Source organism: Heteronotia binoei, chromosome 9 (assembly GCF_032191835.1).
Source record: "Heteronotia binoei isolate CCM8104 ecotype False Entrance Well chromosome 9, APGP_CSIRO_Hbin_v1, whole genome shotgun sequence".
Lineage (NCBI taxonomy): Eukaryota > Metazoa > Chordata > Lepidosauria > Squamata > Gekkonidae > Heteronotia > Heteronotia binoei.
Window position 1 is genome coordinate 56,945,083 of NC_083231.1, and position 14,928 is coordinate 56,960,010.

General features: G+C 41.8%; 1 protein-coding gene across 2 annotated transcripts in view; it reads left to right on the forward strand.

The window, feature by feature from the left end:
- The first annotated feature begins 208 nt into the window (after positions 1 to 208).
- GATB (glutamyl-tRNA amidotransferase subunit B) overlaps positions 209 to 14,928 on the forward strand; it is a 106,087-nt gene continuing 91,367 nt past the window's right edge. Inside the window, exons 1-2 of one of the 2 annotated variants that reach the window (XM_060246654.1) lie at positions 209 to 355; positions 2,307 to 2,457. In XM_060246654.1, coding sequence (XP_060102637.1) covers positions 213 to 355; positions 2,307 to 2,457 — 294 coding nt within the window. In that variant the 5' untranslated portion in view covers positions 209 to 212. The remainder of the gene's footprint in view (positions 356 to 2,306; positions 2,458 to 14,928) is intronic. The other variant, XM_060246655.1, reaches the window with a different exon arrangement.

Genomic DNA, 14,928 nt, shown 5'->3' on the forward strand with positions numbered 1-14,928 from the left:
AGCAGCTCGAGTGTTTAAACTCATTCCCTCCTATTACCACCACTATCCCTGTCCCCAAGGAAATTAAGGTATGTTATGGTCGTCGTGCATGATGGGAATTGCAGTTTTCTTAGTCCCCCAGCCTGTAGCTCTGTCCATTCGCTTAAGCGCTTCCGACACTACATTTCCCAGAAGACCCCGCAAGAAATAGTGGCTCATCTGATCTGAGGAATATGGCGGCCCCCGTGATAGGCTGCAGCCGCGGTTGGTTTCTAGCTCAGAATTTCAGCTTTGGGAATGTCGCTGAGCTACGCTGCCGGAAAAGTTTGGTGCTTGCTAGTAGGAGCGCAAGCAAGACTGCGGCGAAACAGAACCGGTATGATGAGATAACTGGGCTTCGTCGTTTGTTTGTGTCAGAGTTATGTGGCTGAAAGTCTAGTACCCCTCCCTCATTTCCCTCTGTTTCTACGTCTTTCATTTCCATTTCTTAGTTGTGGGTCTTTTTGTTCTTTTAAATGATTGTTTAGGATCGTTCATTGTAAGTGTACAGTAGAGGTCGGGATGAGGGTGCAGGCATAAATAATCCGATTGTTTTCATATTGGAACTGGAAATAAAATAAATGTGAGAAGAAAGTGAGCAGATGGCAGCGGGATTCAAATTATCGTTTCTTCTTGAAAGATATTTTAATGTACCAACTGGTGAGTCAGATAACTCGATAGCTGCTTTGAGGAAGGCATTTTTCCTGTGCCAGTTAAAGAAAAAATGGTCAGTGTTAAGGGTAAAAATGTGCAAGTGTTTGTGTGTTTAATCTACCGTACTTGTTTTTTTTCCATCCTATGATGATTGTGTTTGTAACTGGCTCTGAACCTGCCTTGGTGGGATCAAAATCCCAACAAATAAATAAAATCATAAATAAATTGTAGGAAATGACCTGTTTGCAGTAGACTATATAGTAACATCTTAAAGGTAAAGCCAGTCCCCTGTGCAAGCACCAGTCGTTTCCGACTCTGGAGTGACATTGCTTTCACAACATTTTCATGGCAGACTTTTTACGGGGTGGTTTGCCATTGCCTTCCCCAGTCATCTACACACTTTCCCCCCCCCCCCCAGCAAGCTGGGTACTCATTTTACCGACCATGGAAGGATGGAAGGCTGAGTCAACCTTGAGCCAGCTACCTGAACCCAGCTTCTGCTGGAATCGAACTCAGGTCATGCACAGAGCTAAGAACTGCAGTACTACAGCTTTACCACTCTGCGCCACGTCTTAGGCACCTGTGAAAAACTGTTTCACTAAAATCAATGGGACAGCTATAAATAGTTAAAGGCAGGCATCATGATGCATTGACCTTTTTCACACATCACTAAAGGCAAATAGGTTATAAATGAATTTCTCCCTTTTAGTTTGCACAAACATTTCCAAGGGTGGAGCCATAAAATGCTGCTAAATATCAATTACTGTCCTAATTTGTTTTTCTCCATTAGTATGTTTTGAGTATTTCTTTGTTTTTGAAAGTAACACTACATTTGATCTATTTGCTTAGAGCTTTTTGGGGTCACATATATGTCAGAGTATGATCCTAGTACTTGCATCATTGCTATGGCATAACTTAACTTTACCAGTGAAATATTATATTGCTGCCTTCCTTTTTGCAAGTTAGGTCATTATTTACAGAACCTGTCAAGCAGTTCATGCAGTAAAGGTGACTGTGTTCTCTTTCTCATATTTGAGTTAGAGATGTGAGTTTTCGGCAGATAGGGAGATGCTTGTTCATGTTCCACCTGCCAAGAAAGCTACCACTTGAGTTGAAAAGATTATTTCTGTATTTCCAGACTTTTGATGTTTATGCTAATACAGTATGAACAGTGCTCTGTAGAGCCACCTCTCCTTGCTTGAAAGTGACCATCTGACAGCATATGCATAATTGAATATACCACCTGCGTGTTGGAGATTTCTTTAATTTAGAAAATAAATTAATATTTATTTTCTGTTTAATAATCTCTGGGTACCAAATTGAGCACCAGTCCAATAAATCTTTACTCACTAGATGAAATTTAACTTCTGAAAGATTCAATTTAAATTCATGTAAGGCCTTCAGGGTGTGAGCTTTCTTCTTGCCCTCTTTTGGTGTGCTGCTGTTTATGTAATTTTCAGCTGTGTTGCACCACATCTCTCCGCATACATTATACATCAGTGGTAGGCTTGCAATGTGCTACAACATTCCATTGAATTAAAAAGGTTTCTGCCATTTGTATTTTTAAATTGACCTAAAATTCAAAGTGTATCTTTCCCCTGTCAGTAAAAACACTCTCACTTTTTTTTTTTAAGTGATGTTCCCTGGGCAGCTGTGGTGGGCCTGGAAATTCATGCACAGATCTCCTCCAACTCAAAGCTCTTTTCTGGTTCACAAGTCCAGTTTGCAGCACCACCTAATTCTTTAGTATCATTCTTTGATGCTTCTCTACCAGGAACCCTACCAGTAAGTTACAACTAAATCTTTGTTACTGTCTTGAATTAGAAACTCGTTATAGTCCCCATTCCTGCATTCTTTCCCATTCATGAATTTTCTTTGTGGGGGAAGCTGCATAAGACTTCTATCTACAACATTACAAAACGTTTTTGAATGCTTCTGGTTGCAGAGGGGAACCTTACATGTATATGTTTCCTCCACGTGTAGGCTCTGTTATTTCAGTATATGAATAAATGGTGGCAGTGATCGATTGGAAAGTGTTTGACCCCCAACCCCAATAGCTCTGTGTGAGCAAGGGCTGATTATTGAAGGAGGCTGAGCTATCCTTTCTGTGGATGTCTCTGGGAGTGAGAGAGAGGACTTGAGGTGTGAAATGGTTATGATTCTCTGTAGATTTTAAGAGACAAGAAGGGTGATGTCCTGACTTACCCCACAATATAGCCCATAACCTTAAAAAGAGAGGTTGTAGAGGGTAGTAGGCACTCTGTGTTAGGAGAACAAGGGACATCAAACCTGGTTTCCAAACCAGTTTAATCCTGGGATAGAGAGAGAAAAACAAACATAGTTTTTGGTTTGTGTGCAGCTGTAAAATATGGTTTGACACGAAAATTCAGGTAGGAAACACATGATTGATAATCTCCCCTCCCTTCCCAAACTTTCCCCATATTGACAAAGTATGGCCTATCATTGTGTGTAAATCTTGCCTGAACAAGTATAAATGCCCTGATAAGGATAGCCCAGGCTAATCCAATCTCATCAGATCTCAGAAGCTAAGCAGGGTCAGCCCTGGTGAGCATTTAGATGGGACACCACCAAGGTAGTCCAGGGTTGCAATGCAGAGGCGGGCAATGGCAACCACCTCTGATTGTCCTTTGCCTTGATGGCAAAAAAAGTGTAAATTAAAAATCTTTGAAAGTTTATATAAAGCCTTTTCCAGATTTCATTGTTCATATTGGGCTGTTTTGTTCATTTGGGCATCTTTGCAACAAAAGCAGTAGCAGCCTGTGCTGCGCAAGCAAAATTACTGGATGCTATTCTTGTTACTCAAGAAGGAAGAGGACAGCAGCTGCTATCCATCAAAGTAGCCAGCTCCAGGGGAGGAGTAGAACAGTAGTAGAGTGTGCTGTGGTGTAGTAGCTAGAGTAGGTTTTGGTATAAGGTGGAGATAAGAGTGACTGCAACAAGGCTCTTATCTTGAAAACCTCAAAGAATGTGTACTTGGCTGCTTTACACAGTAATAGTGTAAAGTAAGCTAGTAATGTGTCAAGGGCAGATGCTTCTCTAAATGCACACTGAATACATGCAAGTGACCTCTTCTGGGCTGTGCCAAGAGTTGACCACTACGTGCTGATGGACAGTGCCTACCTTCATGCTTGATACATTTCTTTTATAAAACATTAGTCTTGCAGCAGCAAGCACGACTGTTGCATAAGGAGCAAAGTGAGAATTTTTAGATGTGTGCTTGCTATATAGTTTTGAACAAATTACTTGAGCTGTGGGTTGTCTGGAAGAAGGTTGCATATGCCCCTTCCCCATTCAGATGATGAACAAACACACAACAGAGGAAGGGGAAACTCACCAGTGTTTAATGGAGCAGAAGCAGTGGGGTGAAAGCTGCTCTAAGAATCCATAATTGTTCACTGTAACTCTTTGTTTAACTGGAAAAAACACAGCAAGTGCTCTTTTGCTTCCAGAGAGACTCTATATTTTCAAGTGAACCGTAGCATTGAAGTGAGCAATTATTGATTCTTAGAGAGACATTAGCTTTTGCTGAAGCCCTATAGGCATGATATGGATGAGAGCAAAATGAGGCTGTTCAGGGCTCCGCAGAGCAACCCAGGCCCAGGAAATGTTGTACTGCGGTCCTTCCTCTTGGCTGGCTTGGTCACTGTCTCAGCCAGCCTCTCCCTCAAAGACACTGCAGGAATTGCTTGGTTGATAGGCAGAATACAGTGCAACTGGGAGATTCTTAAATAAAAAAGCACATCTTGGTTGGCTTTACAGCAAAGCAATCTGGCAGACCACTGTGGTTAAAAAAAAAATAGAGACTGGCAACTTCTTTCCAAGAACTTTATGCAAAGTTAAGAGAAAACAAGATTCTGTGATCAGCCTGATGGTGGTCTATTCAGGATTGTTAAAAATCCTTCAGCAGCATGGTGCCAACTCACAACATTCTGAACAAGCTTTTGAGGTCAGTGGTATATAAAAATCAGTAGCCATAGAGGCAATTGCAAATAACTGCTGGCTTTGTATTTTCTGAATGCTCCTTGATCCCAAAGTGCCTTGCCACAACCCAAGCAGTGTTCCCTCTAAGCTGAGTTAGTGTGAGCTAGTTCATAATTTTTTAGCCTCCGGCTCACGGATTTTTGTCTTGGCTCTGGAAAAATGGCTCGAGCAAACGAATTTACACAGTAGCTCACACCTTTAATGCCAGTAGCTCAGAAAGTAGAATTTTTGCTCACAAGACTCCACAGCTTAGAGGGAACATTGAACCCAGGGTGTCTTTTTTGGCATCCAGCACTGCTCTGGATTGCCCAGGGTAGGCTGATCTCATCAGATTTCAGAAGCTAAACAGGGTCATCCCTGGCTAGTATTTGGATGGTAGACATCAAAAGAATACCAGGGTTATGACATGGAGGCAGGCAATGGCAAACCACCTGTGAACATCTCATCAGTCAGCTGTGACTTGATGGCATTTTCCACCACCACTCAGTCTGCCCATGGAAATCTGCCCAGCATTTTCTGCGTTTCTTCTTAAGACCATCACAAATTATGTACTTGAGCTTTTCAACACAGCCAGTGTCATTATTTTATCTTGGCTCCCGCTTCCCCTTTTTCACTTAACGCCTAGTCTGAAAAAGTGTTTCAGTGAACTCAAAAGCTTACTTCTTCTCTTGTGACTTTCAAGTTTGTCCTGATGGAGGTATTCTATAATGTTTGTCACTTAATATGTAGCTTTTTAAATATCTTGCCATATTCTTGTGGCGTTCTGTACATTTTAAAGGAAAGATAACAGCTGCTTTTACAGTTTTTCTTTAGTGTTCCCTTGTGAGAAATCCTTAGCTTAAGCTGAAACAGGCTTCTTTTGAGATAAGAGCCCTGATTAGTAGTCAGCTCAATGACTAACCTAATGAAAAATTGTCATCTGCTCTTGTTCACCTCCAGCAGAGGCTTTTATCAGCATAAGGAGGGAAATGTTTTTTCTTTGCAGTTTTTGGGAGATAAAAGTTGAAAGTGAATATTTAAAAATATTAGTGTTTGAATGTCAGAAGGTGATGTAGAATTCTGGTCAGCTGTAGATATGGGATTTTGTTCTTTAGCAATACTACCTTTACTTTATTAGCTGGTATTTCTTCTTAGCGATGCAGATACTGGATTTTCTGATTTTAAGGGGGTATTTCAGCATGCATGAACATCTTAAGAGTTCCACGTTAATTGTGTATTTTAAAAATGTGATTTATCTTCTGTTACTTTAGGGCTAAAATTCTCTCTGCTTTAAAGATAACAGATGAAAGGATACTTTATAATTTAAATAATAAAAGCTTGTATAAATCTCATTCTTTTAAAGTCAAGCCTGTTAATCTCTGTGCAAGGATTTCCAAACTTTGTCTTAAAGTTGTGGAAATATTACTTGAACCTCCACAATTTCTCAGGAAGTCAATACAAAAGGTGGCAAGAGAGGTAATATTCACTGTACTATACAACTAGAAGTGTTCCAGACCATGGGAAATTGGAAGGATAAGGACCATGCAAACAAGCAGCATATTTGTCTATGTTCATGCCTCTTGATATTGAGGATTGGATGCCTGGAGAAAGCCAGAATTCTGATTGGGCAAGAAAGGCTGCCAATCTGGATTAGTTGTATCTCTTGGCAGTCCTATTAGAAAATACCAGACATTTATATGTTTGGTTTTTCTGACTTGCTTTCTTGGACAGAAAGCACACATACTGGCTTGTCTGGGTCAGAATCAGCTGGCAACTCTACTCATAGGTGAAAACTAAAATGCTTTCCTATAACTGTTTCTGTGCTTATGATACCTTCATTTTATGCAATCACATAATTGTAGCAGATTGTTTTCTCCTTAGTTATTCTATTTACTTCATCTATACCCTACCTTTCTCCCCAGTGGGGACCCAAAAGCAGCTTGCTCGTTTTCCTGTCCTCCATTTTATCCTCTCAACAATCCTGTGAATCATGTTAGGCTGAGGGAGTGACTGGCCCAAGGTCCCCCATCACAATTCCATAGCAGAGTGGGAATTTGAACCTGGGTCTCCCAGATCCTAGTCTGATTCTCCAACAACTACACTGCAGTTGGTCCTTTCTTGTTCATCTCTGGGGACAGTAAACAATGCTTCATTGGTCAGGCTTTAATTTTTAAAAGAATACTGTAAAGGAGGGGGGGGATTTATCAGGTCATCCTTAGAGCTCCTGTCAAATTACTGAATTGTCTGCAGGGCTGGGAAGCTACTGACCTTTGTTTGCCACAGCAATTGCTTTGAATTTGCTGCTTCTGAAGAACAGAGGGCAGAGCAGAATGAATTTGCTATTTGCAGTCAGTGTTCAGAGTTAAAGAATAGATAGTGAAGAGAGAAGGAAATTTTATTGACAGAAACACTTAGGCTGGAGAGTGTGTGCAAGAATTTTGGAGGAGGAAGATGGCTAAGAAGGGAGTTAAATTAAGAGCTAAAGGCCTGAGAAGGAGGGCTGGTTATTGGTAGTACCAATGAAGAAAGCTGAAGAAACAAGATTTAAGGACAGCACATTGAAATTGGATAGCAGGAATTTTTTTTAAAAAATTAAACTTTTTCTGTCACTGTCCCTCTACCTCCACTCTGCTTGCTTGCAATTCCAACCTCTAATCCAGAACTTTTTGGTGGTACCAACTCTGTTTTCTGGGTGGAAATTTTGATAATTCCAGTCTTTTTGAATTTAATGTGCCTGTGCTAAATAGTGATGACCTTTAGGAAATTACTGTGTTGCATTTAACCAGTTTCAATCTATTTTCGTTTTAGAAAATCGATATAAAAATTCATCTTGACTAAAGTGGATACTAAATGAAGTGAAAAATGAAACTTCAGCAAGTCCCTCTTGCATGCCAACAGTTGTAATAGCTGAGGGGTGGAAAAGTCAAACAAAGGAAGTGTACAGCTTAATTATTTTGAACCCAGAGTTCCATATCAATAGTTAATTAATTTAGAAGATTAATCTATTAGCTAGGGAATGATGACTGAACCATGATGAGCCAGGAAGAAGAGGAAAAAGTATTCCGTTTAACCTTAAAGGATTTTTGTGTCCATGAAAGGTGTTTTTGTGGCCTTGATTATTTTGTACTGTGATGATCTGAGTTTCACGTTGATAGAACAAAAACAGAGTGCATTATTAACCTTTGTAAGCCCCTTATGTGATTATAGGTGGTACCTTGTCAGAGTTAGCTGTGGGCTGAATCTGATGGGTTTATTTATCTATAAAAGTGATCTTGCACTTTTGTTGATGTAAATAAAGCAAAGCAGACCCATTGAAGATGAGTGCAAAGAACATTTCTTTTCCAATTTTCGCTGGTAATGCAGGACTGCATTTATTGAATTTCTCTTTTCCACAAATGCCAATATTTGAAGGCTTTATTATGCAAGAGCTGTTTTCTAACAACACAGTTGTGGTAGATTAGTGAATCAATGAACCTGTAATAGCTACCAGACATCTATATTAGATTTAAGTTTCAGTGTTCTGTAGTTAACTTCTATAATTCCTTAGATTTCAGAATCCAAGTCATCCAGTCTAGAATTTAAACCCTTCTCCCTGTCTCACAGAAAAGCAGGTTCAAATGTCTTATGCTATCTTATTTGCTCCAATGCATGTGGTAATTAAGGGGATTCTCAGTCTTGCTCTGAACACAAAGTACCACAAATGGTATGCAGTCCCTCTTCCCTAAAAGTGTAATGTTTTTAAATGCCCTTACATTGTCTTTCTGGAAACATCTTTTGCTTTCTTTTTTTGGTGGTTGGTGTAAATGATTTTTAACACTATATATGTATCTGAAGATATTTAAATATGACACTTTTCTTTTTAAATGTCAACTCTCTGACATGGAACAGGGTTTTTTTACTTAGCCTGAATCGTCTTTAGTTTTGAAACCTGGTTTCCAGCAATGAAATACCACTGTTTATTACTGTAAATATTTCTACCCTGTTTTATCACTACAAATGTTTCCAGAGCAGCTTGCAGTAATTTTAAAACAATATGAAGTTAAAACCAAGCAATGATGACCACAAACATCAAAAAAGAGAAAAATTACAAAGAGCAGGACAACCCTAAAAAAACCTCCAAAAGATCAGAGCAGAGAATTCTAAAATTTATAAAGATGGCCCCAGGGAATGATATTAAGACAGTAAGTGCTTTAAGAATAGGCAGACTAAGCGCATAAATTCCAGAGGTCTGGACTGCTGGAATACAGGCTGTCAGTATAGAGTCCTCCGTCCACAGCATGACAGAAGCATGGAGCAGCAGGTGGATCTACAGTGACAGCATCTGACAGGTCAGGTCAGATCAACCTTGGGAGTGAGCCGGTTCTGGCTGGACTGTATCCAGGGGAAAGCACCTGCTGGAGTCAGCAATTGTGTGGACTGCCGTGATTGGCTAAGCTGTATATATAAGGACTACAGTGCCAGACAGTATTTCTCTCTGTTGAGAGTTGGTTCCTGGCGTAGCACTTTGTCACTCAGTTTAATGTTGTTCACCGCACTAGTTGTTTTGTATATAGTTTGTAAATACACTACTTTTATACTAGGTGCTGGTGTGAGGCTCAAATTACTTCCTAGCGTCAACCTTGTGGCAGTTCTCTGTTTTGCACTCTGCACATGAACCACTGACACAGGCAACTGGAGAAAGTGCTTCTGGGAATAGTAATATGTACCTGTTCAAATTAAACATCTAGTGTGAAGCAGAACTCAAGGAAATCTTTGTCTGAGGGCCCATCATAAAGACCATGATCAGTGAAAGTATCTTAAAAGCTGTGAAGGAATTATTCGGAAGCCTTCAAGAATAAAACAGTCTAGTGGCTAAACAACAAATTTGGCACCATTGCCACAACTAAAAAGCCCTTTCTTCAGTATTCACTCACTTCATGTCTAGTGGACAGGAGCCCCAGAGTCCAACTATCACTTTATGAATAGAAATCTTGTTGGTGCAACAGAACCTGATCTTTCGGGTACCACAATTCCTGTGGTATGAGGAATTCTGCAGAAGTATCAACTCCAAAGTCTAGCAATTTGCCTGGAAAAAGGAACTTTTCTGATTTTAGGATCAGTTTATTCTATGGATTTTTTTGCCCTCTTACACTTTCATTTACATGTTTACATATTTTTTGTTCTAAAGAGGAGGTGGTTTGGGATGCAACTAGTACTTTTTGTGTGTTGTTACTTTGATTTTAGAGGAACTGAGGATTAAAAAACAGGGTAGTTAAGAATGGAAGATTGTTTGAGTAGCACTCCCATAGGCTCAAGTGAGTGGCTGTTTTCCCATTCAGGGCGGGACAGCCTGTTTTCCCATTCAGGGCAGGAACTGAGGATTAAAAAACAGGGTAGTTAAGAATGGAAGATTGTTTGAAGTGTGTGTGTGTGTGTGTGTTTTAATGTCTTCAAAGAACAATGCCTTAGAATTTCTCACAGCAGGTGTGAGGGACAGAAGGCTGTTCCGCCCTGAATGGGAAAACAGCCACTCACTTGAGCCTATGGGAGTGCCACTCAAGCATCCAATCACCTTTGAGAAAGAAGATGGAAAACTGAAGGAAAACATAGCCAGAGTGGAGTTGAGTTCTGCCTAAGGGAGAGGACAGGGAGAGCTCAGGTCTTGCTCAAGAAAAGAGTGGTCAGAGGGAAGGGTAACTCTGTTAGTAGTGTGGCAGAGTGGTTTAGCTCTGCCCCTGGGAGAGAATAGAGTACCAGGATGTTAGGGCTGTATCTGGCTATGAGCAGACCTTGTGCCATTTAGTCTGATTCTTGGGAAAGGGCAAATTGGTGTAAGCAGAATCCGGTGTGTGTGTTAGGATCCAGCCTTTTACGTTTTTGAAGGAAAAAAAAGGATCCAGCCTTGTGGCTAATTGATAAAAGCCTGTTTATGCTTGGAAGGGTTAAAGGAAATTGGAAACTATCCTCTAAATTGATGCGCTTCAGCCAGGAATTAGGGTCGCCGATCCCTAGTTGGGAGCTGGGGATCCCTTGGTTTGGAGCTCTCCCCCCCACCTCCCACTCCGCTCCAGGAAAGCAGGGATGGAATGTCCACTGGGTATAATGGAGAATCGATCTGTGGGTGTCTGGGGCTCGGAGGGGGCTGTTTTTTCAGGTAGAGGCACCAAATTTTCAGCATAGCATCTGGTGCCTCAAAAAACCCTCCAAGCTTCAAAAAGATTGGACCAGGGCCCCAGTTCTGTGAGCCCCAAAAGAAGGTGCCCCCATCCTCCGTTATTTCCAAAGCAGGGAAGACGTTTAAAAGGAGTGTGGTCCCTTTCAATGTGATGACTAGAACTCCCTTTGGAGCTCAATTGTGCTTGTCACAACCTTGCTTCTGGTTCTCCTGGCTCCACCCGCGAAGTCCCCAGATAATTTCTCTTAGATATTTTCTCTAGCCAGGTTTCTCTTTTGTCTATCTGGAGATCTGTGCTGCTGATCTGTTCCTTGAAACCTACTTGTAAATAAGTGAATCTTCTTTGTTGTTAATATATAATTCCAGCCTCAGTGACCTCCATATTCTACTTGTGCAGCACAAAATATAATCTGATATTTGCCAGTAAAGGCTTGTGTGTGTCTGCGTGCACCACAGAACTTACCTCACAGCAGCAAACTAAAAGCCTAGGTTCTTGCTGAGTTTAGATCACACGGTAACTGAAAGGTTATAGTAAACTGAAGGTTTACAGTTTAAAATAAACATGGGTCCCCAAAAATCATAGGAGGCTGTGTGGGTCCCCTCAATTGATAGAAACATCTTGTCACAATATGTTATATAGGAGACGTTGAGAAAATATTGGTCCTATGGAAGAGGAGCTGATTAAATTTAATAGTACTTAAGAACCACATTGTGCTGGTGTTAGGGGCTATAAACAATAGATCCTGCTAAGAGATATAGTAATGGTAGACCAGGAAACAGCAAGTAGAAGGGTGGAATTTTGGCTTTTTCAAGTGAGGGGTCTGGTTTTACAAGCAAGTGTTCTCTTATGCAAGGCATATTCCTGTTCTTAATAAGATGATCTCTTACCTACTCTGTTTTTAAAGTCATAGAGGCAATCGAGTCTCTCAGGACAGCAATATACCATAGCGTTCACAGGCTTCTGTTCATGCTGGCAAAATTTGTAGCAATTAGTTGTAACACACCTGACTGACTTGGCTCTAACAAGCCATGAGCACAGCTTTGCTAGCAGAGGAATGTGGCTCTCTCTCTCTCACTTCCTGTTGCAGCCCCATTGCTGAGGGTTGAGGAGATCCTTGGTAACATCATGGAATGCAGTGGAGGAAGACTGCATCAGGAAGGATGGAGCTGTTGGAATTGTCGTCTCTTTACATGAGCAAAAAATTGCCTTTGTTTGTCTCATGTAAGTGATATTTGTGGCCTGAATGTGGTGAATATTAAAGCCTGTAGTCATGACTTCTAAAAGCCAAATGATGACAGTCATTCAGCATTCACTTATCAGCACCAGCATTAAATATTTTGCTATCTGCCTAAATTTCCCAAGGCACTTTCTTCAAAAGTCAGGCTCCATGTCTCTAATAATGATAAGGGAGTATGCCTGAGTCGGCAAAGGGACTGTAACACTGAAATTGATTTTGTTTGTTAAGAATCTTCAACATTTCTTGCAACTCAGTAACAACAAAAAAGAAACTATAATTTATAAGAATCTAACGCCATGAAAATGTTGTGAAAGCAATGTCACCCCAGAGTTGGAAATGATTGGTGCTTGCACAGGGATTATGTTTACTATTTTTAACGTTAGGAGAAGACAAGTGGATGGACCTTGAGGGGTGAAAAACTGCTTTTCTCTCCTTTTGCAGAAGTAGTAGTATGGCCCATGAACACCCTCAAGCCATTAAGCTTGGCAACTCACAGGAAAGGAGGATAAAAGCTCCATTGCTTTCCATTTCCAACCCACCCCCCTTCATGAGAACATTCATGAGAACAAGGTTCTGCCTCCCCTTATGTTTTAAACATGTTTCTGTATCCCTCTTGCACGGTAATACCAGAATGCTAATTATTCCCCATTCTAGCTCTACTTCAGCTCCTAGGGAAACTGTGGAGAGACTGAGCAACACCCACAAACAGTTATGAATTGGGGGCTAGAAAACAGAAGCCATTTGGTATGTTATTGGATTTACAGTTTATTTTGGAAGGGATAGTACTCTGTCAGACTTGGAGTTTGGCTGCTCCCAGCCTGGCTTGGCTGTTGTATGTCTAGGTAATAACTGTAGCAAAGCATACTTGTGCATGGGTTTGGCTGGTGTACCAACTGTTGCTTTTTCTTTCAGAAGACAGATCTTGCTGTGTTGGGTAGCAGAACATTCTGCCCACTTTTCTTCCCTGTACAGCTTGGACCAGTCACGTTAAAAACATTATATGAAATATGGGAAGAAAACATCAACCTCCTGAGGAAATTTAACAACCAACTACCAACTGGGGGGAGGGGGAAGAGAGGAGGTGTTGGTTCTGTATGGTGAAGGGACAGGAGATATTGTGAAATAGGCAGGGAGTCCAATAAGCACTGTTGAGTATTGTTTAGATAGGCAGGGTTTGGGGTGCTGTTCCTTTTTTTTTTTTTAAGGTAAAACGTTAATTATTGTCTTGTTATTGTTTCCAAATTTGAGCCTTTTAGAAGACTTTGTAACCACAAAGCATAGAGCTCCTCCCAGCTCTGGTTACTTGTATCATCTCTCATATTTAAGTGGCAGTGAATTAAGTGTGTTTGTTCCCTGGGTTTGCCAACTCTCAATTGAGAAGTTCCTGGAGATTGTGGAGGTGGAACCTTTGGAGGGAGGGATTTGGAGAGGGAAGTAAGCTCAGCAAGATGTAGTGCCATAGATTCTACCCTCCAAAGCAGTCATTTTCTCCAGGGGAATGGATCTCTTTTGTCTAGAAACCAGTTGTAATTCTCAGTGTGCTCCAGGCCTTGCTTGTAGGTTGGCAAGCCTATTGTTACCCTTCATTCTCTCTCTCTCTCGGCTTGGCTTCGCGAACGAAGATTTAAGAAGGGTGCAATAGTCCACGTCTGCTGCAGGCTCGCTGGTGGCTGACAAGACCAATGCGGGACAGGCAGGTCCGGCCACAGTGGCTGCAGGGAAAAGTCTGATTTAGGGTTGGTGCTGTAGCAGTGCGATTCTTCCTCAATCTCCTTTTGTCCTCAAGACCAGCTATGCGTGCGTTCTCAAAAGAAGAAACAGCCTGGTGGATGGTGTGCCTCCATGCTTTGCGATCTGAGGCTAGGTCAGACCACTGGTGATGGTTGATGCAACAGGTGCCAAGGGATTTCTTCAAGGAGTCCTTGTACCTCTTCTTTGGTGCCCCTCTATTTCGATGGCCGGTGGAGAGTTCGCCATACAGGGCAATCTTGGGAAGGCGGTGGTTTTCCATCCTAGAAATATGCCCTGCCCAGCGCAGCTGCGTCTTCAACAGCAGTGCCTCGATGCTGGTAACCTCCGCCCGCTTGAGAACTTCAGTGTTGGTCACAAAGTCACTCCAGTGGATGTTGAGGATGGTGCGAAGGCAGCGCTGATGAAAGTGCTCAAGGAGTCGCAGGTGATGACGGTATAAAACCCACGATTTGGAGCCGTAGATGAGGGTTGTCATCACAACCGCTTTGTAAACATTGATCTTTGTGCCTTTTTTCAGATGCTTGTTGCTCCACACTCTTTTGTGCACACGGTTTGCCTTTGCCAGCCTGTTGTCAATCTCCTTGTCCATTTTAGCATCTGAGGAGATGATGCACCCCAGGTAGCTGAACTGCTGGACTGTCTTCAGAACTGATTCACCCACAGTGATGCAGGGAGGGTGATAATCTTCCTGGGGTGCAGACTGGTGGAGAACTTCTGTCTTCTTCAGACTAACTTCTAGGCCGAATAGCTTGGCAGCCTCTGCAAAGCAGGACGTCATATGCTGCAGAGCTGATACCGAGTGGGAGACGAGTGCAGCATCATCAGCAAACAGTAGCTCTCGGATGAGTTTTTCCATTGTCTTGGAGTGGGCCTTTAGTCGCCTCAGGTTGAACAGGCTGCCATCGGTGCGATAGCGGATGTAGACACCATTGTCATCATCTAGATCTACTGCGGCTCTTTGAAGCATCATGCTAAAGAAGATTGTAAAGAGAGTTGGCGCGAGAACGCAGCCTTGCTTTACACCTGTGCCTATTGGGAAGGTCTCCGAGAGGTCGTTGCAGTATCTGACTTGGCCTCGCTGGTCTTCGTGTAGCTGGATGATCATGCTGAGGAACCTTGGGGGACATCCTA